This window comes from Babylonia areolata, chromosome 35 (genome assembly GCF_041734735.1).
Source record: "Babylonia areolata isolate BAREFJ2019XMU chromosome 35, ASM4173473v1, whole genome shotgun sequence".
NCBI classification, from domain to species: Eukaryota; Metazoa; Mollusca; class Gastropoda; order Neogastropoda; family Buccinidae; genus Babylonia; species Babylonia areolata.
In genome coordinates this window covers 1,347,501-1,374,000 of record NC_134910.1, presented here as the reverse complement: position 1 = coordinate 1,374,000, position 26,500 = coordinate 1,347,501, and the positions used below count along the sequence as shown (strand labels likewise).

Below are 26,500 nucleotides of genomic sequence, written 5' to 3'. Positions count from 1 at the left end.
ACACACTTTAAACTTTACAATACTAATTTGCAGAGAGAGACAGACAGAGAGAGAGAGAGAGAGAGGGAGAAGTGGGGGCGGGGGGAAGGGGGGGGGGCATGGGGGAGGTTGTCTAGAGACTTTGACAGTAACCAGGGTCCATTTTGATTTCTCTGAGGGAGAGATAATTTCCAATGCCTCATATAACCCGAGTTTCTTCCCCTGTGGATTCGCCAGACGCCTCGACAATGGCAGTGAACTATCACTCCACAGTGAAGGATCCGTGGACACGTCTACAGGCTAGGGGGTCTTCTCTGAGTCTGTGTGTGAAAATAAAATCCCAAATCCCCACCCAGCGACACGCCTTAGAACTGCTAATGAAGGGTGGTGTGATGAATAGAAATGATAAAACTGAAGACGCAAAGCACTCCCATTTTCTGGAACCTCCGTGTTGTTGCTGCCTCAACACCTGCACCGTGTCAGTGGCATCACTCCCTCGCCACTCTCCTCCCTCCCCCCCCCCCCCCCGCCCCTCCACCCTACACAGCCACTCCCAGGTTCCTCTGGCGCAGTCTCTGAACGGCATCCCGAATCAGAGTTGAGGGTGAAGAAGAAAAGAGGGAAGTTTGTATTTTACCTTTCTTCTTCATGATACAGCCCAGTTCAGTTCAGTTACTCAGGGGGGGCGTCACTGCGTGCGGACAAATCCATATACGCTACGCCACATCTGCTAAGCAGATGCCTGACCAGCGGCATAACACAGTCGTGCTTAATCAGGCGTTGTGTACGTGCATGTATAATTGTGTGCCTATCGAGTGGACTTCTATAAGATTTTGCCAGGGGACAGCACTCTTGTTGCCATGGGTTCTTTTTCAGTGCGCCAAGTGCGTGCTGCACGTGGGACCTCGGTTTATAGTCTCATCTGAATGACTAGACGCTCAGTTCGATTTTCCAGTCAAACGTGATAGAAAGGGCGAAAGCGGGATTCGAACCCACACCCTCACGGACCCTGTACTGGCAAAGAAATGTCTTAACCATTCTGCCACCTTCCACCTTACGAAACTGGATTTCAGATGTTGACGTGTCATGAACCATGTTGGTGATGATGATGATGGCGGTGAAGATGATGATAGTCGGGGTGCTGCTAAAGAACATGCAGCAGTGGCCCAGCGGTAATACGCCTGACTGGGAAGTGAGAGTCAAGGGTTCTAGTTCCGTGAGTGTACCGGGATTACTCCACCCTCCACCAACCGTGAGTGGTGCTCTGGGTGCTAGTCATTCGGAGAGACGGTAAACCGAGGTCCGGTGTGTAGCCTGCACGAAGTGCGCGGAAAAATCCTGGTCAGTGAAATAGCTGTCCCTTGTAGAATTCTGTGGGTGGGGGGGGGGGGGGGGGGGGGGGGGGGGGGGGGGGAATCCAATTTGATTGTGAAAGAAATACACTTGCAGGCCGAAACGAAACAGAAATGCAGGTGGCGCTGTATTGTGGCAACGCGCTCTCCCTGGGGAGTGCAGCCCGAATTTCACACAGAAGTTTCTGTCGTGACAAACATAATACAATGCATTATAATACTATGACGATGATGATGATGGTAAATGTTATGCTGACGACGACAAAAAAATGATGATTGTGGTGACGGTGATGATGATAACAATAATGATGAGGAGGAGAATGGTGATAGTGATGATGATGATAATGATGCCCCTTCTGCTGCTGCTACTACTTTTGATGATGATGATGATGGTTATGATAACAATGATTATAATATCAGGGTAGTTGTCCACACGCTCTCGTCGGGAACATTTGGTCGGGACTCCCTGGTTATTTTTAGCGAGAACGTCTCCATTGGCGGTTTTTCTTGGTCACGGAAATGCTAAAATTTCGAAGTGGAAATCGCTTTTTCGGACAAAAGGATTTTGAACCATTTCGATGAGTATTTTTGCAAGTTTACAAGTTATTTTTCGTTTTGTAATTACACCAGTTATTTGCTTTAAACTTGTATGTTTACTTTGAGCGCGTTTCTTGTCAAATATCTGCCATTCAAGTATTCGAACTGATAGATCTATTCATAATTCAACACAGAGCCTCATCTGGCTTCGACTTTGGAGAGACTTGACACACCGAATATCAGTTTGAAGCATCATTTTATCCACAGCACGCATACTTTTTCATATCTTTGTGAAACTGAATTGTTTTGGATCCTGTCGACGGGATCTATTATATATATATGTATTCCATTTCATGGCAAAGGTTCCAAGCCGATTACGTGAATGGTTTTCTGTCATTTGTTTACACCAGATCTCGAATGGAGGAATCTAAAAAGTATAAAAAAAAGATAAAATAAAAAAAAGATTTTCAAGTTATAAACTTACTGCGTTGATTTCTTTTAAAATGCTGCACATGTCTTGAGTTCTAAAGACCTTTTTGAAGACATAGTTTTTGTTGTTTGGTTCAGTCTGTGCAAAATGGAATGATGTGATCGAACTCTGCCAAAAAGTTGTCCAAAGAAAAGCAGTGCACACCCAGAAAAACTAGTGACGGTGGTGGGCTGCCCATGACGTCATATGACATTTTTTGTCACCCTGCAAGTGACGAAAGTTCCCAACGTGTGCACTATCTCCCACATAATGCTACTCTGCTGCTGCTGTTTCTGCAACTACTAATGCTGCTGCTGCTGCCGATGATGATGACAGTGATGATGATGATGATGGTGCTGGTGATGATGACGATAACAACAATAGAACAGACGATGTGTAGATCTGTGACGTGTTGTATGAAGCTGTGCGCCGCCTCTCTTCCCTGCAGTCCAACTCCATCACCATCACGTGGGACGGGTGGCAGGACGAAGACTCCAAGATGAACCGCTACGCCTGGGAGGTGTTCAGCATGAGCAAGGTCAATCAGGGACTGGAGATACCCCCCTCCCGGGTCCTGTCCCCTCTTACCAATCAAGAGGTGAGGGATGGTGGGCTTCCTGATGGTGGTGGTGGTGATGATGATGGTGGTGGTGGTGGTGGTGATGATGGTGGTGGTGGTGGTGGTGGTGGTGATGATGGTGGTGGTGGTGGTGATGGTAGTGGTGGTGGTGGTGATGATGGTGGTTGTGGTGATGGTGGTGGTGGTGGTGATGATGATGGTGGTGGTGATGAGATGATGATGGTGGTGGTGGTGGTGGTGATGATGGTGGTGGTGGTGGTGATGGTGGTGGTGATGATGATGATGATGATGGTGGTGGTGGTGATGGTGGTGGTGATGGTGGTGGTGGTGGTGGTGATGATGATGATGATGATGATGATGATGATGGTGGGGGTGGTGGTGGTGATGATGATGATGATGATGAGGGTGGTGGTGGTGGTGTCGGTGATGATGATGATGATGGTGGTGGTGGTGGTGGTGATGAGGGTGATGGTGGTGGTGATGATGAGGGCGATGGTGGTGGTGGTGGTGATGATGATGATGAGGGTGGTGGTGGTGGTGATGATGATGATGGTGATGGTGGTGGTGATAGTGAAGAAGGAGTAGAAGGAGAGAAAAAGTCCATGGTAACGTTGCAGGTGATGGCAGCAAACTACACACCTCAGTGACCATCTCCATGGTAACGTTGCAGGTAATGGCAGCAAACTACACACCTCAGTGACCATCTCCATGGTAACGTTGCAGGTGATGGCAGCAAACTACATACCTCAGTGACTATCTCCATGGTAGCGTTGCAGGTGATGGCAGCAAACTACACACCTCAGTGACTATCTCCATGGTAACGTTGCAGGTAATGGCGGCAAACTACACACCTCAGTGACCATCTCCATGGTAGCGTTGCAGGTGATGGCAGCAAACTACACACCTCAGTGACCATCTCCATGGTAACGTTGCAGGTAATGGCGGCAAACTACACACCTCAGCGACTATCTCCATGGTAACGTTGCAGGTGATGGCAGCAAACTACACACCTCAGCGACCATCTCCATGGTAACGTTGCAGGTGATGGCAGCAAACTACATACCTCAGTGACTATCTCCATGGTAACGTTGCAGGTGATGGCAGCAAACTACACGCCCCAGACGTACCGACTGCCGGCACCAGGGATGTACTCTGTCATCCTGGAAGCAGGTGACCTGGCCAACAACACCATCTACGTACGCCGATTGGTCCTCTACGACCCTGACCCCCGGGTGACCACTGACCCCGACCATGACCTCTTCGTGTCCACGGCCAGTGAGGCCGCCGGCTATAAATACCAGAGTGACTTCAACGGTGGTATCATTGTCACGTGGGACCGACACTTCCGCAACGCCTTCCACGAGGAGAACAATCTGTTAGGTGCTGATTGGTTGATTTTTGGCTTTATTGTTTACGTTCTTTTTCTTTTAAAAGCTTGTTCATTTCTCACCCATTTGATTCCTAGTTTGCTTCTTGATTCGTGTTGTAAAATCGCATTTTTCTTTGTCAGATGGGACACTGTAGGTTAACACTATACTTTACGTATTTCAAATATATTTTTTTCTTTCTCCTATTTCACAGATGGTTCCTCAGGAGTTTGCTAACATTTCTCGACTAACACTGCATATGTCATCCTTTCAGACTGGTAGATGCTAGAAATGTATTGTGAAAAGAAGCACAGAGGACAGCCTTATCACATAGACCCAAACCCAATTGACCTCTATAGCAGCAGCATCCTCATTCTCACTTATCACCAGCTATGGAAACATTATTGCGGATTCTGTCGCTCTACTTTCACTGCCCTTGTGACGACCTCGGCTGAATTTCTCTTCCATTTCCAGCAATGTGTGGTGTTCCTGTCAAAGTCTTTCGTGTCCACTGGTTCAAAAGTGGCTGCCTTTGTCAATTCGTGTCTCCACCGCTCGTGGCGGGAGGCGGGAGAGATGAAGCACTGAGAAGGCGCTGTAAAACAGTACATGAATTAAAGGTCAGGAAAAAACGATCAGTAACGTCACACTGTTGACAGGTCCAGACAATAGGAGTGACTGTTGCAGGTAACGTCAGACTGTGGACAGGTCCCGACAATAGGAGTGACTGTGTTGCAGGTAACGTCAGACTGTTGACAGGTCCAGACAGTAAGAGTGACTGTTGCAGGTAACGTCAGACTGTTGACAGGTCCAGACAATAGGAGTGACTGTTGCAGGTAACGTCAGACTGTTGACAGGTCCAGACAATAGGAGTGACTGTTGCAGGTAACGTCAGACTGTTGACAGGTCCAGACAATAGGAGTGACTGTTGCAGGTAACGTCAGACTGTTGACAGGTCCAGACAATAGAAGTGACTGTGTTGCAGGTAAGGACAGGTCCAGACAATAGAAGTGACTGTTGCAGGTAACGACAGGTCCAGATAATAGGAGTGACTGTTGCAGGTAACGACAGGTCCAGACAATAGAAGTGACTGTTGCAGGTAACGTCAGACTGTGGACAGGTCCAGACAATAGAAGTGACTGTGTTGCAGGTAACGACAGGTCCAGACAATAGGAGTGACTGTTGCAGGTAACGTCAGACTGTTGACAGGTCCAGACAATAGAAGTGACTGTGTTGCAGGTAACGACAGGTCCAGACAATAGAAGTGACTGTTGCAGGTAACGTCAGACTGTTGACAGGTCCAGACAATAGAAGTGACTGTGTTGCAGGTAACGACAGGTCCAGACAATAGAAGTGACTTGCAGGTAACGACAGGTCCAGACAATAGAAGTGACTGTTGCAGGTAACGACAGGTCCAGACAGTAGAAGTGACTGTGTTGCAGGTAATGACAGGTCCAGACAATAGAAGTGACTGTTGCAGGTAACGACAGGTCCAGACAATAGAAGTGACTGTTGCAGGTAACGACAGGTCCAGACAATAGGAGTGACTGTGTTGCAGGTAACGTCAGACTGTTGACAGGTCCAGACAATAGAAGTGACTGTTGCAGGTAACGACAGGTCCAGACAATAGAAGTGACTGTTGCAGGTAACGACAGGTCCAGACAATAGGAGTGACTGTGTTGCAGGTGACGTCAGACTGTTGACAGGTCCAGACAATAGGAGTGACTGTTGCAGGTAACGACAGGTCCAGACAGTAGAAGTGACTGTGTTGCAGGTAACGTCAGACTGTGGGCAGGTCCAGACAATAGAAGTGACTGTGTTGCAGGTAACGACAGGTCCAGACAATAGGAGTGACTGTTGCAGGTAACGTCAGACTGTTGACAGGTCCAGACAATAGAAGTGACTGTTGCAGGTAACGACAGGTCCAGACAATAGAAGTGACTGTTGCAGGTAACAACAGGTCCAGACAGTAGAAGTGACTGTGTTGCAGGTAACGACAGGTCCAGAAAATAGAAGTGACTGTGTTGCAGGTAACAACAGGTCCAGACAATAGAAGTGACTGTTGCAGGTAACGACAGGTCCAGACAGTAGAAGTGACTGTGTTGCAGGTAACGACAGGTCCAGACAGTAGAAGTGACTGTGTTGCAGGTAACGACAGGTCCAGACAGTAGAAGTGACTGTGTTGCAGGTAATGACAGGTCCAGACAGTAGAAGTGACTGTGTTGCAGGTAACGACAGGTCCAGACAGTAGAAGTGACTGTGTTGCAGGTAACGACAGGTCCAGACAGTAGAAGTGACTGTGTTGCTAGACAGTAGAAGTGACTGTGTTGCAGGTAACGACAGGTCCAGACAGTAGAAATGACTGTTGCAGGTAGTGTCCGACGTTACCCGCCAGAGCTGAGGGATGGCAACATAACGGTTGGAAACAAGACGGAGGGATTCCCACGATTTCGCAAAGACATCCCCCCTGGGACTGTGAGAGAGGACCACGAAGGGAAAATAACCGTGAACGCCATCCCCAACAAGCGAGGCATCGGTCTGTATCCCTTAGATTCTGGAAAATATTGAACCGATTTGACATTTGAATGCCTATCTCTGTCTGTCTCTCTCTGTCTTTATTTGTGTAAACATTCTTTTACGTTATGTATATTTCGAATAGTATCCATAGATAGATAGATGGATAGATATGTGTGCAAATTAATGTTTTGTGCATGTCTCATCCATTGAACTGGGCCTTTGGCCTAATCAGTAAACAATCCAGAGTCAGACCCAGAATCTGGGTGTGCTTCAGTCCCCACAATTTCATGACAAACCTGCAGCGGACACCCTGTTTGTGCAGCAACGTAAACTGATGTGAACGGTCATCACTGGCCTCCGTTGGTTAGGTTTAACTGACGGCAATGAACCCTTGTTGTCGGCTATACGTGGACAGCATCGTGCAGGGCTGAGCAGAACAGTCTGTGAATGACGGTTACTGTCGCTCAGGTCTGTGCGCGGTCAACAGCTGTGTTGGGGAGATGATAACATAGCAAGGTACTGAGAGCAAGGAGTAGATTTCCTGGTCCTCTTCATTAATGGGGAGATAATCAGAGAGCAAGGGGCCAAGAGCACGCAATAGGGGTCCCAGCCATGTTCATTAATGGGGGGATAATCAGGCAGTGAGAGCACGCAATAGGTTTGATGGTCCTCTTCATTAATGGGGAGATAATCACACAGTGAGAGCACGGAATAGGTTTGATGGTACTCTTCATTAATGGGGAGATAATCACACAGTGAGAGCACGGAATAGGTTTGATGGTACTCTTCATTAATGGGGAGATAATCACAAAGCAAAGGGACTTGGGCAAAAGTGGTAGTGCTGCGTGCAGTGAGCTTCGCTCTTCAGCACCACAAGGACAACCAGGGAGGTGTGAACCAGCCCCAGACACCCACAGGCACGTGGACCGACATGGGCCTCAACACGACCTTCATGGTGCCGGAGACCCCAAGTGATGGACTGACCGTGACCGTGTGGGTCAAGGCCACAGACGTGATGGACAGCGACCTGGTGGAGAGGACCCAGGTGACGTTTGACTCCACCCCGCCCAGTGTGGTGGGCGGCATCCAGTTCCTCATGAACCAGCACGTGCCTGGTGTCGACTTCAGTTCACAGTGAGTGTTGTTGTTGGTGGTGGTGTGTTGTTGTTGTTGTTGTTGGTGGTGGTGTGTGTGTGTGTGCGCGCACGCTTGATGTTGTTGTGTGTATGTTGAGTCTATCGTCAATACCACAGGTATTGTTTAACGCGCTCAGACAGGTTAACGCCACAAGTATCTGGATATAGTGGACTGCGAGTTCGTCAAATGCATTCTTGATGGTTCCTCATTGAGTTCATGCATTGGCAGCCTTGGTATCTGCTTAAGAGCATCATCGATGACAGTGTATTCAGTCAAATATAGCTGAAGGTTGTAAACCCCCATTGCTCCATCTGTGTTTTGCAATGAGTCAAGACTTTACCATTTTTACACTTGAGTTTTCTTTGCTGATGGACCTCTAGCGTTTTCGATTACTTCAAATATGGACCTTTAGTGGGTTAAAAAAAAAAACAACTTCAGATATGGACCTCTATTCCGTTTGATTACTTCAGATATGGACCTCTGGTGTTTTTTTTTTATTACTTCAGATATGGACCTCTGGTGCTTTTTTTTATTACTTCAGATATGGACCTCTGGTGTTTGTTTTTTTTATTACTTCAGATATGGACCTCTGGTGTTTGTTTTTTTTATTACTTCAGATATGGACCTCTGGTGTTTGTTTTTTTTATTACTTCAGATATGGACCTCTGGTGTTTGTTTTTTTTATTACTTCAGATATGGACCTCTGGTGTTTGTTTTTTTTATTACTTCAGATATGGACCTCTGGTGTTTGTTTTTTTTATTACTTCAGATATGGACCTCTGGTGTTTGTTTTTTTTATTACTTCAGATATGGACCTCTGGTGTTTGTTTTTTATTACTTCAGATATGAACCTCTGGTGCTTTTTTTTTTTTTTTATTACTTCAGATATGGACCTCTGGTGTTTGTTTTTTTATTACTTCAGATATGGACCTGTAGTGCTTTTTTTTTATTTTATTATTCCTTCAAATATTTCTCTAACTTTCCTCAAATTTTGCTTCGGTTCGACATGAGAGCAGAGTAGTTGCTTATAAAGTTCTGAGCAGTCGTTTGGGCTTTGGTTTTGTCTTTGGCGGCAGGCATACAAGGAAACGTGAAGACCGTCACCATCAGAAGGCGGCGGAAGTGGTTTGGACACGTCATGTGAAGAGAGCAAGGGTAGGTCACCAGAATGATGTCGCAAGAGAGGAAGGCCAAAGAACACCTGGCACAGAAGTCGAAGGAGAACTCTAGACTCTGCAGCACACCTTGGGTACCAAAACTGACAAGAGCGGCGGTTCTTCCTTGCTGACCTATACGTTCTGGACAGGTGCTGTTTGTGGCACACAAGGGCGGTTCTTCCTTGCTGACCTATACGTTCTGGACAGGTGCTGTTTGTGGCACACAAGGGCGGTTCTTTCTTGCTGACCTATACGTTCTGGACAGGTGCTGTTTGTGGCACACAAGGGCGGTTCTTCCTGTTTACGACAGCAGAGGCTGATTCCGGATGATCTTTTATTGGAGATTAACTGTGGTGTGCTGCTCAAGGCCATCTGGGCGTGACTTTTAACCTGTAGCTGATGTCCACTGTGTCTGTCAGTTGAATCAAATTCCTTATCCATTTAGTCGTCAGCCTCTGTCATTGTGATAGTTGTTATGGTGGTGGTGGTGGTGGTGATGATGATGCTGTTGATGATGACGGAGGTGGCTTCGTTAGTTCATGGTGGACATCTATAATTTCTATTCTGTATTCATCATCGGTATTATTATTAGTATTAGTATTAGTATTATTATATCATCATTATTATTGTTGGTTGTGGTGGTGGTGGTAATGGTGGTGGTGGTGGTAGTGCTAGTAGTAGTAGTAGTCGTTGTAGTAGCAATACCATCATCATCATTACCATCTTCATCAAGGCTATTGACAGTGAGGTGGTTGGGCAGGTTTACGGTGCAAACCAGCGACCACGTGTCTGGAATCGCCTACATCCTGTGGACCTTCACACGGCTCAGCAACAACAGCGTCATCTACCAGGAGAGGGTGGAGGGCGTCAGTGCTCCTGTGAGTGGCTTCCCCTGGCTAGTCTCCTCACATGACCTGTGTTTAGAATAGCAGCGTGTTGAAATGGAAGCATTCGCAATGTGTTTACATTTATTTTCCCGGCAGGTACAACCTTGACTTTAAGAGATAGGAAAAAACAAACAACCAACCAACAAAAAAAAAAAAACAAAAAAAAAAAACGGTGTCCATGGTGTAATTCTTGTATTGGTTCCGGATTTTCTTCTTTTCGTCGTCGTTCGTGGGTTGGAACTACCACGTTCACTCGTATATGCACGAGTGGGCTTTTACGTGTATGACCGTTCTTACCCCGCCACGTAGGCAGCCATACTCCGTTTTCGGGGTGGTTCTGGATGATTTTAGTGAGGTGGGATGAGAGGATTAATCAACGGTACCAGGACGACTGCAACAGAAGGAGCTGTTGGTGATAGGGGAAGGGAGGGTGGGGGGTGGGGTGGAGAGGGATGTGCGGGTGTGCGTTACTGGGATGACAACAGAAGGAGTTGATGGTGGGTGGGTGTGTAGTGGGGTGGGTGGTGTGGGGTGGGTGATGAGTGATGGTATGGGGACACCTAGAGAAGATTCGGGTAGGTGTGTGGTGAGGTGGGTGGGGTGGGGTGGGTGATGAGTGATGGTATGGGGACACCTAGAGAAGATCCGGGTAGGTGTGAGGTGGGTGGGGTGGGGTGGGTGATGAGTGATAGTATGGGGACACCTAGAGAAGATCCGGGTGGGTGTGTGGTGAGGTGGGTGGGGTGGGGTGGGTGATGACTGATAGTATGGGGCCACCTAGAGAAGATCCGGGTAGGTGTGAGGTGGGTGGGGTGGGGTGGGTGATGACTGATAGTATGGGGCCACCTAGAGAAGATCCGGGTAGGTGTGAGGTGGGTGGGGTGGGGTGGGTGATGACTGATAGTATGGGGCCACCTAGAGAAGATCCGGGTGGGTGTGAGGTGGGTGGGGTGGGGTGGGTGATGAGTGATAGTATGGGGACACCTAGAGAAGATCCGGGTGGGTGTGTGGTGAGGTGGGTGGGGTGGGATGAGGGGAAAATCAGTTGGAATGGGACAACAGGAGCCAGAGGGGGTGGGGTGTAAGGGGTGTGAGGTCTGAGCGTACTGAAACTGTGAAACGAAGCGAAACGTAACGAAATTGTACCTGACACAAGAAAGGGGGGACCACAGGGAGGGTGGGGTGGAGAGAACAGGGAGGGTGGGGTGGAGAGGGGGGAACAGGGAGGGTGGGGTGGAGAGATGGGGGGGGGGTGTTACGGGGGGTGGATAAATTGTGGGGAGGAGTGATCAGCAGGACTAGGACAACAACCAGGAGTGGGGGAAGGGTGAGGGGGGGGGGGGTGAGTGGGTGGGTGTGGTAATCAACAGTACCAGGACTACGGCAGAAGGTTCCGGGGTAGTGTGTGTGTGTAGAAGGTGGTTGGTGGTAGTGGTGAGGGTGGTGGTAGTGGTGAGTGGGTCGGGGTGGTGATCAAGAGGAGGGGGGGTGGTGGTGAGGGGTGGTGGGGGTGGTCAACAGGAGGGGTAGTGAGGGGTGGTGGGGGTGGTGAGGGGGTTGGGATGGTGAGCAACAGTACCAGGACTACAGCAGAGGGTGCTGGGGGTGTGAGGGAGGGGTGTTGGGCAGGGGGTGGTGGGGTGGTGAGGTACGAATAGTTGTTGGGACTTCAACAGAGAGAGCACAGGGAAAGACGGGGGAGGGTCGGGGTGACTTGGGACTGCAACAGAAGAAGCCAGAGAGACAGAGACAGAGAAAGGGAGAGAGAGAGTGTGTGTGTGTGTCTTGTGAATGTGTGTGTTTGTGCCTGTGTCTGTGTGTGTTCTCTCTCTCTCTCTCTCTCTGTCTGTTTGTTTGTGTCTGTGTGTATGCGTCTTGCTTATGTCATGTGCTTTTCTTTCTTTTTTTTTTCTCTCTCTCTCCCTCTCTCTCTCCCTCTCTCACTCTCAATTTTCAATAAACGAGCTTAATCGAGAGAAAACCCAGGAAAACGAAGGGGTGGGTGTTTTGCAGTTCGGCTGTGACTTCACGGAGTGCAGCTGCACCAAGTCCCGGGAGTGCTTCAGCTACACCCAGACGTTCTCGGTCAGCAACTGTCGGATGATGGTGGAGAAGGAGAACCTGGCCACTGAGGTCATCAACGTCACTGCTGACATCACCAACATGGCCGGCCTCGTCACTCACGTCAGCATGACGGTGGGTGGTCGTTCAGGGAGGGGGGGTGGGGGTGGGGTGGGGTGAGGAGATGATGATGGTGGATGTGGTGGTGGTGGTGGTGCCAAAGGGTGGTGTTTGTTCTGTGATGGTGGTGGTGGTGGTGGTGGGGTGTGTTTGTGTGTGTGTGTGTGTGTGTGCTTGTGTGTGTGTGTGTTTATGTTTGTGTTTGAGTGTGTGTTGTGTGTGTGTGAGTTTGTGTGTGTGTGTGTGTGTGTGTGTGTGTGTGTGTGTGTGTGTGTGTGTGTGGTTCCACTGTCCATTCCAATGTCCAGCAGTGTCCTTCAGTCCTATCTCTCACTGTCACGTGCTGTTTTCAGAAAGACAATCTGACCAAACTGAACGGGACGGAGGCCTGTGAGTATCGTAGATCGTTGTTGTCAGTCTGACGGCAGTAGGCCTGCATGTTATATACTCTGTTTTCTTTCTGATATAACTCACGGTTTGTGCCTTGAAAACAAAGATGTAGGTATCATTCATTATCCCCTTGAATAAAAAAAAAAGTAGATGAATAAATAAACACCTAACATTTAACAACTACAACAGCTTTCCTGTCATGACTTCGCAGCGAACCTTCAGCAATATGAAATACTATACTATATACTGAAAATTATAGGAGCAAAAAGCAGAGCCTTCGTGGCTGGCGCGTGATTCCTGCTGAACAACAACAAACGGAAAACTCCGAGGTGGATGGACAGACAGGGACACTATGATTTGAGGCTGGTCAATGTCGTTGCTCACACTCGGAAATGAGTGTTGGTCGAACCGAAAGTTGCATGCTAGAAACGGAACAACCATGTCAAAGCAGCCCACATCAGCATGCATTTGAATGTTTTTACCATCATGTGTATATATGTGTGATAGACAGTCGTGTCCGACTATGACCATCAGAACAGCAGAGGAGGTAACTGCTGTCCCGAATATCTGGGCTAGAGTTTGATTGTGATGGAGAGTTTCTTGCCCAAGTTACATCCCCACCCTCTCGGTCAAGAGGGTTTTAGGACAGTCAGTGTTAGGATGGTCCCTAAAGGTCAACTAGCCCCCAAGGCTGCAGCACTAAGAGCCAGTGCAGTCTTGCCTCCTAGTTTGAGAGTCATAGTCCTGCACAGAAGACCAAGCTGTAACTGACTTTCCACTGCAGTGGAGAAACCACTGATCATACAGCTCTCACTTTGCTGTTGGCCCAGCTGTCAGCTTGTGTCGATCTGTGACCATCATGTACATCCCTGTCAAGGCCCCAAACCTTCCCTGTCTTATGATCTGTGACCATCATGTACATCCCTGTCAAGGCCCCAAACCTTCCCTGTCTTATGATCTGTGACCATCATGTACATCCCTGTCAAGGCCCCAAACCTTTCCTGTCTTATGATCTGTGACCATCATGTACATCCCTGTCAAGGCCCCAAACCTTTCCTGTCTTATGATCTGTGACCATCATGTACATCCCTGTCAAGGCCCCAAACCTTTCCTGTCTTAACGTGACTCTCAGACTTCGATGGACAGAAACAGTATCGCAAAAGACACGTCTTCGGGCGTCCTGTACAGTATGGTCACTCCGGACAAGACAAGTCCTTTCCATCAGCAATGTTTGACACATCGGACACGTTTCAAACGTTGCACACATTTCGATCACGATGTCTTCTCTGTGTCGAGTGAGGATGAGCCGAGGTGTGCAAGTTACTACAGTCACCGACTGTAATGTCCAGGCTTGCTGGAACCTTTCTCAACACTATCTACAAACGGAAAAAAAAAGAAAAGAAAAGAAAAAAGAAAAGAAAAAAAAAGAAATGTTAACTCATTGCTGGAATCTGTGAAAATAAACGATTCGAATCTATCTCTCAAAATGAGAGTGCTTCGAACAGAAACTGACGTTTCCAATCCCACATACACCGGTTGTTGTTTTTTAACTGTCGAAGCCAGCTAGACAGAATGCAGGATCTGTTGATTTTGATGCTTGTTTGGGGACGTCAAGCAGCGCGTGCGCATGTGTGTTCATGTGTGTGTGCGTGTGCGCGTGTGTGCATGCGTGCGTGTGTACATGTGCACAGTGCTTGCACGCATACGTAACAATATGCCCTGTCTTAAGAACCCGACAAAGACTATCTCCATAATTAACCCCCCTCCTCCCCCCTCCAGACTTCCCCCCACAGAACATCACGGTGACGGAAATCACCAAGGACAGCGTGACCTTGACCTGGTCCTACCCGCCATCTTGCTTCCCTCGCACGGCCGTGTGGGTGATCGTCAACGGCGAGAGACGGCCGGTGCACAAGGACGCCACGAAGTTCTCCGTCACGGGGCTGGAGCCTGGCACGAGCTACACCATCTCCATGGTTACCGACTTCACGGGGGACGTGCGGAGTGACAAGGCTTCCGTACAGTTCTTCACAGGTGAGGGTGGTGGTGGTGATGGTGAGGGTGGTGGTGAGGGTGGTGGTGGTGGTGAGGGTGGTGATGATGGTTGTGGTGGTGGTAGTAGTGGTGATGATGGTGGTGGTGGTGGTGAGGGTGGTGGTGGTAGTAGTGGTGATGATGGTGAGGGTGGTGGTAGTAGTGGTAATGATGGTGGTGGTTAGGGTGATGATGGTGGTGGTAGAAGTGGTGGTGAGGGTGGTGGTGGTGAGGGTGGTGGTGATGGTGGTGGTGAGGGTGGTGATGATGGTTGTGGTGGTGGTAGTAGTGGTGGTGATGGTGGTGGTGGTGAGGGTGGTGAGGGTGGTAGTAGGGGTGATGATGGTGAGGGTGGTAGTAGTGATGATGGTGGTGGTGGTGAGGGTGGTGGTGGTGGTGATGGTGGTGGTGGTGGTAGTAGCGATGGTGATGGTGGTGGTGGTGAGGGTGGTGAGGATGATGGTGATGGTGGTAGTAGTGATGGTGGTGGTGGTAGTAGGGGTGGTGATGGTGATGGTGGTGGGGATGATGGTGGCGGTGTCTATCTATCTGTCTATCTATCTATCTATCTATCTGTCTGTCTGTGTGTGTGTCCTTTCAGAGGAGGACCCCTTCCCAGTCGGAGCCATCATTGGCATTGTCATCGGTGAGTGCTGTGTGTCTGATGCACGTTTTTTGTCAGTGAATCAAACAGACACACAGACAGACAGTGGGGGAGAGAGAGGTGAGGTGGGGGCGGCAGGCAGATAGATCAGTTCAGTTCAGTTACTCAAGGAGGCGTCACTGCGCTCGGACAAATCCATATACGCTGCACCACATCTGCTGAGCAGAGATGCCTGACCAGCGGCGTGACCCAACGTGCTCAGTTAGGCCTTGAGAATGGCCTCGGGCAGATAGAAAGACAGTAAGAGACAGACTAGCAAAGAGAGATACAGGAGAGAGAGAGAGAGGGGTGGGGGGTGTCAGAGAGACAGACAGACAGACAGACAGACAGAAAGATAATTCACACTCAGCGTGCAGCACGTATGATAGCCAAGAACGGACACGTTGGGGAATGGGAGAGGAAGGGGTGGGAAGGGGTTAAAGGGACAGAACAAGGATGGAGGACGGAGACCAGAGCATCTCACGGTATTTGAACCGTACAGCATCCCACACAGCACACAGCGCGTAACAAACACACAGAGAGAGAGAGAGAGAGAGAGAGAGACAGACAGACACACACACACACACACACACACACACACACACACACACACACACACACCAATAAATGAATAAACCAGCCAGTGTGCAAACAAACAAAGCAGAAACCACCTGCCAAGAGCCGGAGTCCCCCACAATACCAAAGACATGCAGGCGGCAGCAGGTGAAATGAGAAATGTGGTGTTGACTCTCTCCATGGACACCAGTCCTGTCTTCACACTGAGAAATGTGGTGTTGACTCTCTCCATGGACACCAGTCCTGTCTTCACACTGAGAAATGTGGTGTTGACTCTCTCCATGGACACCAGTCCTGTCTTCACACTGAGAAATGTGGTGTTGACTCTCTCCATGGACACCAGTCCTGTCTTCACACTGAGAAATGTGGTGTTGAGGAATCCAATACGATGCAGTATATTACAGTACAGTACAATGCAGGCGTGAAGCAGGCGAGAAAGGGTCAAAGATAAAAACAACAAAAAACCCAACCAACAACAACAAGAAACAAACCCAGTCCACGTTGTTAATATGTCCAACACGGAACTTTGACACGAGAGTGATCTGTACCGAAATACCTTCTGTGCTGGTGACATGTCCTGGTATGTTGACTGAGAGCAGGCACCGCCCATCATTATCAAAGGGACTTAAGTGCGTGCAGAGACTTCTGTCGTGAGTGGTCACGTGAATTAACTGCGTGCAGAGACTTTTGTCGTGAGTGGTCACGTGACTTAACTGCGTGCAGAGACTTCTGTCGTGAGTGGTCACGTGACTTAACTGCGTGCAGAGACTTCTGTCGTGAGTGGTCACGTGACTTAACTGCGTGGTCACGTGACTTAACTGCGTGCAGAGACTTCTGTCATGAGTGGTCACGTGGTTTAACTGCGTGCAGAGACTTGTGTCGTGAGTGGCCTCTTGGCGACACGGTACTGATGATTGTCTGGGGGCTGGGCTGTCACAGGATGAGTGAGGGTGTGGCTGTGTGTGGGGCACTGAAACAACAGGGAAGAGGGTACACAGTGTGTGTGTGTGTGTGGAGGGTGGTGCTGGTGTCTGTCTGTCCACGTGATGACCACGTGCTCCTCTGTCTGTCCTGTCCAGCCTTTCTCATCATCGCCCTGATCGTCATCATCATCGTCATCTTCGTGCTGTGGCGACGAGGCAAGGTGTTTCAGAAGGAGGGCACGCCAGTCAACCGACAGCTGCACCGGATGTCACGTGCTATTGACAACGTGCGGAAAACAGTTCGTGGCCACAGATCTGATGCTGCTTTTCAGGTCAGTGTGTGTGTGTGTGTGTGTGTGTGTGTTCGACAAGGATAAAGGCTATGGCCAGTCAATCATTTAAATCCTCTCCATTTCTCTGCCCCCCACCACCATCCCCCACTCCACCCACCCAACCCTCTCTCTACCAACCTGCCCTGTCTACTGCCTTGTGGTGGTTACAGAATAATCCGAGATGAACATACAGCTTGGTAGATACTGGCAAATTGTCCAGTTGTAAGTGACTGTTGTGCAACGAAAGGGCAAATGGCGCAAGGCACACTGAATGTAACAATAATCAGGAAAACCATGAGACGAACACACCCATGAGACGAACACACCATTAACAACTCAAAACTACATGCATTTCTTAAGAAACTACTTTTTTAACCGCTACTGACGTCAAGTGACTGGAGACCCAAACATTAATGCCTCAGTTCACCCTTCTCTCTTACCATCCACATCTCTGTCTGTGACTGTGTCTGTGTCTCTCTCTCTCTCACTCTCTCTCTCTTTCTCTGCGCTCTCCCTCTCTCCCCCTCTCTCTCCCTCTCTCTCCCTCTCTCTCCCTCTCCCTCTCTCTCTATTGTTATTGTTGTCACAAGGACAGATTGGAAGACTGGGCGATGCCTAAAATCTTTATCCTTGAGGAATAAAGTTTTTGAATCTTGAATCTTGAATCTCTCTCCCTCTCTCTCCCCCCTCTCTCTCCCTCTCCCTCTCTCCTCTTACTCTCTCCCCCTCTCTCTACCCCCCTCTCTCTCCCCCCACCCTCTCTCCCTCCCTCCCTCCCTCACCCTGATCACTGTCTGTGAGGACAGAACCATGCGTACCGTGCTGACGGAGACCAGGAGGACATCTACCTGTACGCACCCAGCACGTTCAGCCAGCCCCACCCCTGGCACCTGCAGCCCAGCGCCATCACTCTGTTGGACCACGTGGGGGAGGGCCGCTTCGCTACCATCTACAAGGCCACCTGGACCCACGGCAACAAACAGGACACTGTCGCCGCCAAGATGCTCAAAGGTAAGAGGGGTGGGGGGTGGGGGTGGGGGGTGGGGGGCTTTGGGGAAGATGTGGGTGGAGGGGGAAGTGGGGGTGGTGGTGGAGCGCGGTGAGAGAGAGGGGAGTGGGCAGAGGGAGGAGTATATCGTGTGTGGGAGTGGGCAAGTGGACAGGATGGAGGGATGGGAGGGTGATGGTGACTGGTGATGGTGACTGTGGTGATAATGACTGTGGTGATAATGACTGTGGTGATAATGTCTGTGGTGATGGTGACTGTGGTGATAATGACTGTGGTGATGGTGACTGTGGTGATAATATCTGTGGTGATAATGTCCGTGGTGATAATGTCTGTGGTGATGTCTGTGGTGATAATGACTGTGGTGATAATGACTGTGGTGATAATGACTGTGGTGATGGTGTGGTGATAATGTCTGTGGTGATGGTGACTGTGGTGATAATGTCTGTGGTGATAATGACTGTGGTGATGGTGTGGTGATAATGTCTGTGGTGATGATGTCTGTGGTGATAATGTCTGTGGTGATAATGACTGTGGTGATAATGACTGTGGTGATAATGACTGTGGTGATGGTGACTGTGGTGACAATGTCTGTGGTGATGGTGACTGATGATAATGTCTGTGGTGATGGTGACTGATGACAGTGTCTGTGGTGATGGTGACTGTGGTGACAATGTCTGTGGTGATGGTGACTGATGACAATGTCTGTGGTGATGGTGACTGTGGTGATGGTGACTGTGGTGATAATGTCTGTGGTGATAATGTCTGTGGTGATAATGTCTGTGGTGATGGTGACTGAGGTGATAATGTCTGTGGTGATGGTGACTGTGGTGATGGTGACTGTGGTGATAATGTCTGTGGTGATGGTGACTGTGGTGATAATGTCTGTGGTGATAATGTCTGTGGTGATGGTGACTGTGGTGATGGTGACAGCGGGGTTCACGCAGGAGGACGTGGAGAAGATGAGGGCCAAGATCGACTTCATGGTGACCAAGCTGGACAAACACCCCAACGTCATCCAGTTCCTGGGGGCTGTCCTCAGCAACGACGACTGTGAGTGCCTTCTTCTTCTTCTTCTTCTCTGTCTTTGTCTTCTTCTTCATCTTTTCTGTCTTCTTCTTGTTTACCTGTTTCTGCTTGTTCACTCTGTGAAGGGGGAGGTTACTGACCGTGCACGGTTTCTGTCCGGGGGTCAGTTTGTGAAGGGGGATGGTGTTCACCGTGCAGTGTTTCTTCTTCTTCTTCTTCTTCTTCTTCTTCTTCTTCTTATTTTTCTCCTGCTCCTCCTCGTCCTTCTTCTTCTTCTTCTTCTTCTTCTTATTTTTCTCCTCCTCCTCCTCGTCCTTCTTCTTCTTCTTCTTCTTCCTATTCTTATTCTTCTTCGTCTTCTTCTTCTTCTTCTATTTTTGCTTTCCTTCTCATTATTATTATTGTTGTTGTTGTTATCATCGTTGTTGTTGTTGTTGTTCTTGTGGACTGACTGAGCGCGTTGGGTTACGCTGCTGGTCAGGCATCTGCTTGGCAGATGTGGTGTAGCGTATATGGATTTGACCGAACGCAGTGACGCCTCCTTGAGCTACTGATACTGATACTGTTGTTGTCATTTCACGTTCAACATATCGTCACACTGTTCTGTATACCTCACTTCACGTTCAGTAGTCATACTGTTGTATCATCTCCACCTCGCCACACATTCAGTGCACCTTAATCTTGTCCTCAATACCTCTCTTCTCACACAGTTTGACCATGCACTGTTTCTGTCTGGGGGTCAGTGTGTGAAGGGGGAGGTGTGTTTTGCAGGGGGCCCGGTGCTGGTGATGGAGTACTATTTCTGTCCGTGGGTCAGTGTGTGAAGGGGGAGGTGTGTTTTGCAGGGGGCCCGGTGCTGGTGATGGAGTACTGTGAGATGGGTCAGATGGACAGGTGGCTGGTGCAGAACAGGGGAACCATGTCGGAGCAGGTGATGGAGAACCTCCTCCGCTTTGGCCATGGCGTCGCCAGAGGCATGGAGTACATCGCTTCCAAGGGGGTACTGACACTGCACAGAGGAAACACAAATGAAACAAACAAAAAACAAACAAAACGAAAAAATACAGCAACGGGAGATGCTGATGTGTTTGCACTGGACACTTTGATACGACATAACATCAACTGCGCTGCGGTGCACTGCACTACATTAGACTACACTAGACTACACTGAACTGTACTGCACTGCACTGCACTGTACTGAAATGGACTGTACTGTACTACACTGCACTACACTGCACTGCACTACACTACACTACACAACACTGCACGCTGGGCCTTTGCGTTAAATTTCCAGAGTTCCTGACTATACTACACAACACTACACTACACTACAGGCTGGAGGCCTTTGCATTAGAATGCCCTGGTGCACTAATCACTCACATGCCCATAATGACAGGACGGCCATGTCACATGCCCATAATGACAGGACGGACATGTCACATGCCCAAAATGACAGGACGGACATCACTCACATGCCCATAATGACAGAACGGACATGTCACACACCAGCCACGTGCCCATAATGACAGGACGGCCATGTCACATGCCCATAATGACAGGACGGACATGTCACATGCCCAAAATGACAGGACGGACATCACTCACATGCCCATAATGACAGAACGGCCATGTCACATGCCCATAATGACAGGACGGACATGTCACAGATCACCCACATGCCCATAATGACAGGACGGCCATGTCACATGCCCATAATGACAGAACGGACATGTCACACATCACCCACATGCCCATAATGACAGAACGGACATGTCACATGCCCATAATGACAGAACGGACATGTCACATGCCCATAATGACAGGACGGACATCACCCACATGCCCATAATGACAGGACGGCCATGTCACACATCATCCACATGCCCATAATGACAGGACGGACATGTCACACATCACCCACATGCCCATAATGACAGGACGGACATGTCACACACCACCCACATGCCCATAATGACAGGACGGACATGTCACACACCACCCACATGCCCATAATGACAGGACGGACATGTCACACACCACCCACATGCCCATAATGACAGGACGGACATGTCACACATCACCCACATGCCCATAATGACAGGACGGACATGTCACACATCACCCACATGCCCATAATGATAGGACGGACATGTCACAGATCACCCACATGCCCATAATGATAGGACGGACATCACCCACATGCCCATAATGACAGGACGGACATGTCACACACCACCCACATGCCCATAATGATAGAATGGACATGTCACAGATCACCCACATGCCCATAATGATAGGACGGACATGTCACACATCACCCACATGCCCATAATGACAGGACGGACATGTCACACATCACCCACATGCCCATAATGATAGGACGGACATGTCACAGATCACCCACATGCCCATAATGATAGGACGGACATCACCCACATGCCCATAATGACAGGACGGACATGTCACACATCACCCACATGCCCATAATGACAGGACGGACATGTCACAGATCACCCACATGCCCATAATGACAGGACGGACATGTCACAGATCACCCACATGCCCATAATGACAGGACGGACATGTCACAGATCACCCACAAGCGGCTGGCTGCCCGGAACGTCCTTCTGAGCTTCCTGCTGGAACCCAAGGTGGCTGGCTTCGGACCTCAACAGAAAGAAGGGGAGGAGGAGAAAGCGGTATGTGTGTGTGTGTGTGTGTGTGTGTGTGTGCGTGTGTGTGCGTGTGCGCGTGTTAGTTTCCTTCTCTTGTTTAACGTCTGTGCACAATGTGATTTCAGACGAAAATCCCTCCCCTCCCCCATCCCACCCCTGCCTCATGTTATCGCTGTGTTACCTGTCCCTCTCTCCCCTACTTGCATAGAAAAAGAGAAAAGAAGAAATTATGAACTAAATACGAGTAAATCAAACTAATAGTCAGACAGTAACATTCCAACAGAGAACCAATGGGGGTCCCTATTTCAGATTATTGTTGATTGTCATATGATAGTTGATTGTGTGTGTGTGTGTGTGTGTGTGTGTGTGTGTGTGAGGGAGTGCGCGTGTTAGATGTCCAGTTTAACGTCTATTCACTACAGGTGTTATTGGACGGAAAGAAAAGAAGCAGTGGATGAAAGGAGGAATTTTTGTTTAATGTCCCGTCACACATACCGGTGATTGAAGACATTTTGTTAAAGTATTTATGAATACATCTGAGTATTATCGGTCAGAAGGGGTGGGAGATGTGGATGAATGGAGGGCTGGGGGAAACTGGGCAAATGAAGGTAAAAATATGGGTGAAATTTGGAGAAAAACCCTCTAAATACAGTTACTGTAACTGTAACAGTGGGTGAAAGAAAGGGAATGCATGCGAATATCAGTGTAACTGTAAGAAGGTGTTTGTGTTATGTGTCAGAGGAAAAGTAAATCATAAGAAATGAAAGCTTAAAGAGATTGTGGTGTGTAATGAATGAGGTGTCACAGGAAGGAGAATATGTGTATGCATATAAACAAATATTAACTTACAACAATGTAAATATCAATAACGACATTAATCAAAATACATCAAAGGAGGATACCAACTGGACTGGAGTTTTAAAATTTCTGAAACATTCTAAGCAATGAATAAATTTTTTTCAGTGGCTAATGGAATGTTGGTAGAAAAGTCATCAACTACACCTTTTGGAATGAACTGTCTATGCTTGGACAATGAATGAGTGGATGACTTACTTATTTTCTTACCGCATATACATTTGACATTTTAGAAAATTTTGTACCACAGACATTTAAACGAATTCTACACATTAGACTTGTAATTTGTCTTGAATGTGCTGTTGGAGTGCGCGTGTGATCAATTTGTTTATTTTCAGTAATTAATCAGTCAGTTTAGAGTTACTCACTCACACACTAATTCACTGACATGCGCAGACACGAGTTCCGGCCAAGTGGTCGGCACCGGAAGTCCTGCAAGAGAGACCTTCCACGGAGAAGAGTGACGTGTGGTCTTATGGGATTGTTCTGTGGGAGATCTTCAGCATGGGTAAGATCTGCAGCCTTCTGCCTTTTGTTGTAGTGTTGTAATTGACCATCAGCATAGGTAAGATCATCAAGAGAAAGGTGTTCAGCATAGGTAAGATCATCAAGGGAAAGGTAAGATCATCAAGGGAAAGGTGTTCAGCATAGGTAAGATCATCAAGGGAAAGGTGTTCAGCATAGGTAAGATCATCAAGGGAAAGGTAAGATCATCAAGGGAAAGGTGTTCAGCATAGGTAAGATCATCAAGAGAAAGGTGTTCAGCATAGGTAAGATCATCAAGAGAAAGGTGTTCAGCATAGGTAAGATCATCAAGGGAAAGGTGTTCAACATAGGTAAGATCAAGGGAAGGGTGTTCAGCATAGGTAAGATCATCAAGGGAAAGGTGTTCAGCATAGGTAAGATCATCAAGAGAAAGGTGTTCAGCATAGGTAAGATCATCAAGAGAAAGGTGTTCAGCATAGGTAAGATCATCAAGGGAAAGGTGTTCAGCATAGGTAAGATCATCAAGGGAAAGGTGTTCAGCATAGGTAAGATCATCAAGAGAAAGGTGTTCAGCATAGGTAAGATCATCAAGAGAAAGGTGTTCAACATAGCTAAGATCATCAAGAGAAAGGTGTTCAGCATAGGTAAGATCATCAAGGGAAAGGTGTTCAGCATAGGTAAGATCATCAAGGGAAAGGTGTTCAGCATAGGTAAGATCATCAAGGGAAAGGTGTTCAGCATAGGTAAGATCATCAAGGGAGGGAAAGGTGTTCAGCATAGGTAAGATCATCAAGGGAAAGGTGTTCAGCATAGGTAAGATTATCAAGGGAAAGGTGTTGAGGTAAGATTATCAAGGGAAAGGTGTTGAGGTAAGATTATCAAGGGAAAGGTGTTGAGGTAAGATTATCAAGGGAAAGGTGTTGAGGTAAGATTATCAAGGGAAAGGTGTTCAGCATAGGTAAGATCATCAAGCATAAGATAATCAGCAATGGTAAGGTTTTCTGAAAATGGTAAGATAATCAGCATGGTTTAGGTGTTCATCATTGGTAAGGTGATCATCATTGGTAAGGTGATCATCATTGGTAAGGTGATCAGCTTTGGTAAGGTGTTCATCATTGGTAAGGTGATCATCATTGGTAAGGTGATCAAGGTGTTCATCATTGGTAAGGTGATCATCATTGGTAAGGTGATCATCATTGGTAAGGTGATCATCATTGGTAAGGTGATCAAGGTGTTCATCATTGGTAAGGTGATCATCATTGGTAAGGTGATCATCATTGGTAAGGTGATCATCATTGGTAAGGTGATCAAGGTGTTCATCATTGGTAAGGTGATCATCATTGGTAAGGTGATCATCATTGGTAAGGTGATCAAGGTGTTCATCATTGGTAAGGTGATCATCATTGGTAAGGTGATCATCATTGGTAAGGTGATCATCATTGGTAAGGTGATCATCATTGGTAAGGTGATCAAGGTGTTCATCATTGGTAAGGTGATCATCATTGGTAAGGTGATCATCATTGGTAAGGTGATCATCATTGGTAAGGTGATCAAGGTGTTCATCATTGGTAAGGTGATCATCATTGGTAAGGTGATCATCATTGGTAAGGTGATCATCATTGGTAAGGTGATCATCATTGGTAAAGTGATCAGCTTTGGTAAGGTGATCAGCTTAAGTTATAATGTGTAATAATGTCTATCAGATTTAGTCATCTGCGTGGAAACGTCTGTCTTTGAGTTTGAATACAGGTCAGATTAATTAGTTACCTGCATGGAAACGTCTGTCCTTGTGTTTGAATGCTGGTCAGATTTAGTCATCTGTGTGGAATCGATTGTCACAGTGTTCATAGGTCTCCTTTTGTTTTCCTGTTGACCAGTTGGCGAGGTCTGATTGTAAATACATGCCGCTGCGGCAAACAGAAGGCTTGTTAGTAGCTTGATATTCTGATTGATTGACTGGTTGGTTGTTTGGTTAACCATTATATATATATATATATATATATATATATATATATATATGTGTGTGTGTGTGTGTGTGTGTACAGGTCAAGTTCCCTACCCAGGTATCCATGCCGGAGAGATTGGGTCACGTCTCAAGTCTGGCTACCGTATGGATAAACCTGAGTTTGCTGATGACATGTATGTCTGCTGTGTGTGTGTGTGTGTGTGTGTGTGTGTGTGTGTGTCTGTGTCTGTGTATGTCTATGTCCGTCTGTCTCGTTATGATGATGTCATGATGATAATGATGATGATGTCATGACGATTATGATGATGTCATGATGTGATGATGATGATAATGATGATGATGTCATAACGATGATGATGACGATGATGATGATGTCATGATGATAATGATGATGATGATGTCATGATGTGATGATAATGATAATGATGATGATGTCATGACGATGATGATGATGTGATGATGATGACGGCGCCAGGCACTACGGGCTGATGAAGGACTGCTGGCAGTACAAGGAGAGCAAGCGACCCACCTTCAAGACCATCCGTGCCCAGCTGGACAAACTCTTCTCCTCGGGCAACCGTCAGAGCGTCGACTTCTACTACGACACCAACCAGCTGAACGGTTAACCGGTTCACTCCCCTTGCTTTCCCTCCCCCACCCCCCTCCCCTCCCTCACTACTACCACACCAACCAGCTGAACGGTTAACCGGTTCACTCCCCTTGCTTTCCCTCCCCCTTCCCCCTCCCCTCCCTCAGTACTACGACACCAACCAGCTGAACAGTTAAACGGTTCTCTCCCCTTGCTTTCCCTCCCCCACCCCCCTCCCCTCCCTCAGTACTACGACACCAACCAGCTGAACGGTTAACCGGTTCTCTCCCCTTGCTTTCCCTCCCCCACCCCCCCCTCCCCTCCCTCACTACTACCACACCAACCAGCTGAACGGTTAACCGGTTCTCTCCCCTTGCTTTCCCTCCCCCACCCCCTCCCCTCCCTCACTACTACCACACCAACCAGCTGAACGGTTAACCGGTTCTCTCCCCTTGCTTTCCCTCCCCCACCCCCCCTCCCCTCCCTCACTACTACCACACCAACCAGCTGAACGGTTAACCGGTTCTCTCCCCTTGCTTTCCCTCCCCCACCCCCCCTCCCCTCCCTCACCACTACCACACCAACCAGCTGAACGGTTAGTTAACTGCCGTTTCTCTCCCTTAGCCCCCCCCCCCTTCTCATCACCAAGCCCCACCCACCTCCCTCCCTCCCTCCCTCCACCCAGGACAGACATGAACCAAGCCACCAGCCAGATGAACGGAGAACCAGTTTTTGTAAGAGAAGAGAGAAAGGATCCGACATGTTTGATGTACCAGAACCATGTTTGTCATTGGCTCTGTTTTTCATCTGTACACGGTGATATCTGTATTTAG

General features: G+C 48.2%; 1 protein-coding gene across 1 annotated transcript in view; it reads left to right on the top strand.

Annotated features, from left to right (window-relative positions):
- LOC143277811 (uncharacterized) overlaps positions 1–26,500 on the top strand; it is a 64,445-nt gene that overhangs the window by 33,051 nt on the left and 4,894 nt on the right. Inside the window, exons 10-26 of the mRNA XM_076582713.1 lie at positions 2,786–2,935; positions 4,012–4,297; positions 6,656–6,820; positions 7,653–7,935; positions 9,856–9,973; positions 11,996–12,178; positions 12,517–12,553; positions 14,333–14,587; positions 15,189–15,233; positions 16,886–17,061; positions 17,868–18,072; positions 19,001–19,120; positions 19,942–20,096; positions 21,688–21,795; positions 23,023–23,134; positions 25,158–25,251; positions 25,554–26,500. The exon at positions 25,554–26,500 is cut by the window's right edge and continues 4,894 nt beyond it. Of these exons, the coding sequence (XP_076438828.1) occupies positions 2,786–2,935; positions 4,012–4,297; positions 6,656–6,820; positions 7,653–7,935; positions 9,856–9,973; positions 11,996–12,178; positions 12,517–12,553; positions 14,333–14,587; positions 15,189–15,233; positions 16,886–17,061; positions 17,868–18,072; positions 19,001–19,120; positions 19,942–20,096; positions 21,688–21,795; positions 23,023–23,134; positions 25,158–25,251; positions 25,554–25,704 (2,643 nt within the window). The 3' untranslated portion in view covers positions 25,705–26,500. The remainder of the gene's footprint in view (positions 1–2,785; positions 2,936–4,011; positions 4,298–6,655; positions 6,821–7,652; positions 7,936–9,855; positions 9,974–11,995; positions 12,179–12,516; positions 12,554–14,332; positions 14,588–15,188; positions 15,234–16,885; positions 17,062–17,867; positions 18,073–19,000; positions 19,121–19,941; positions 20,097–21,687; positions 21,796–23,022; positions 23,135–25,157; positions 25,252–25,553) is intronic.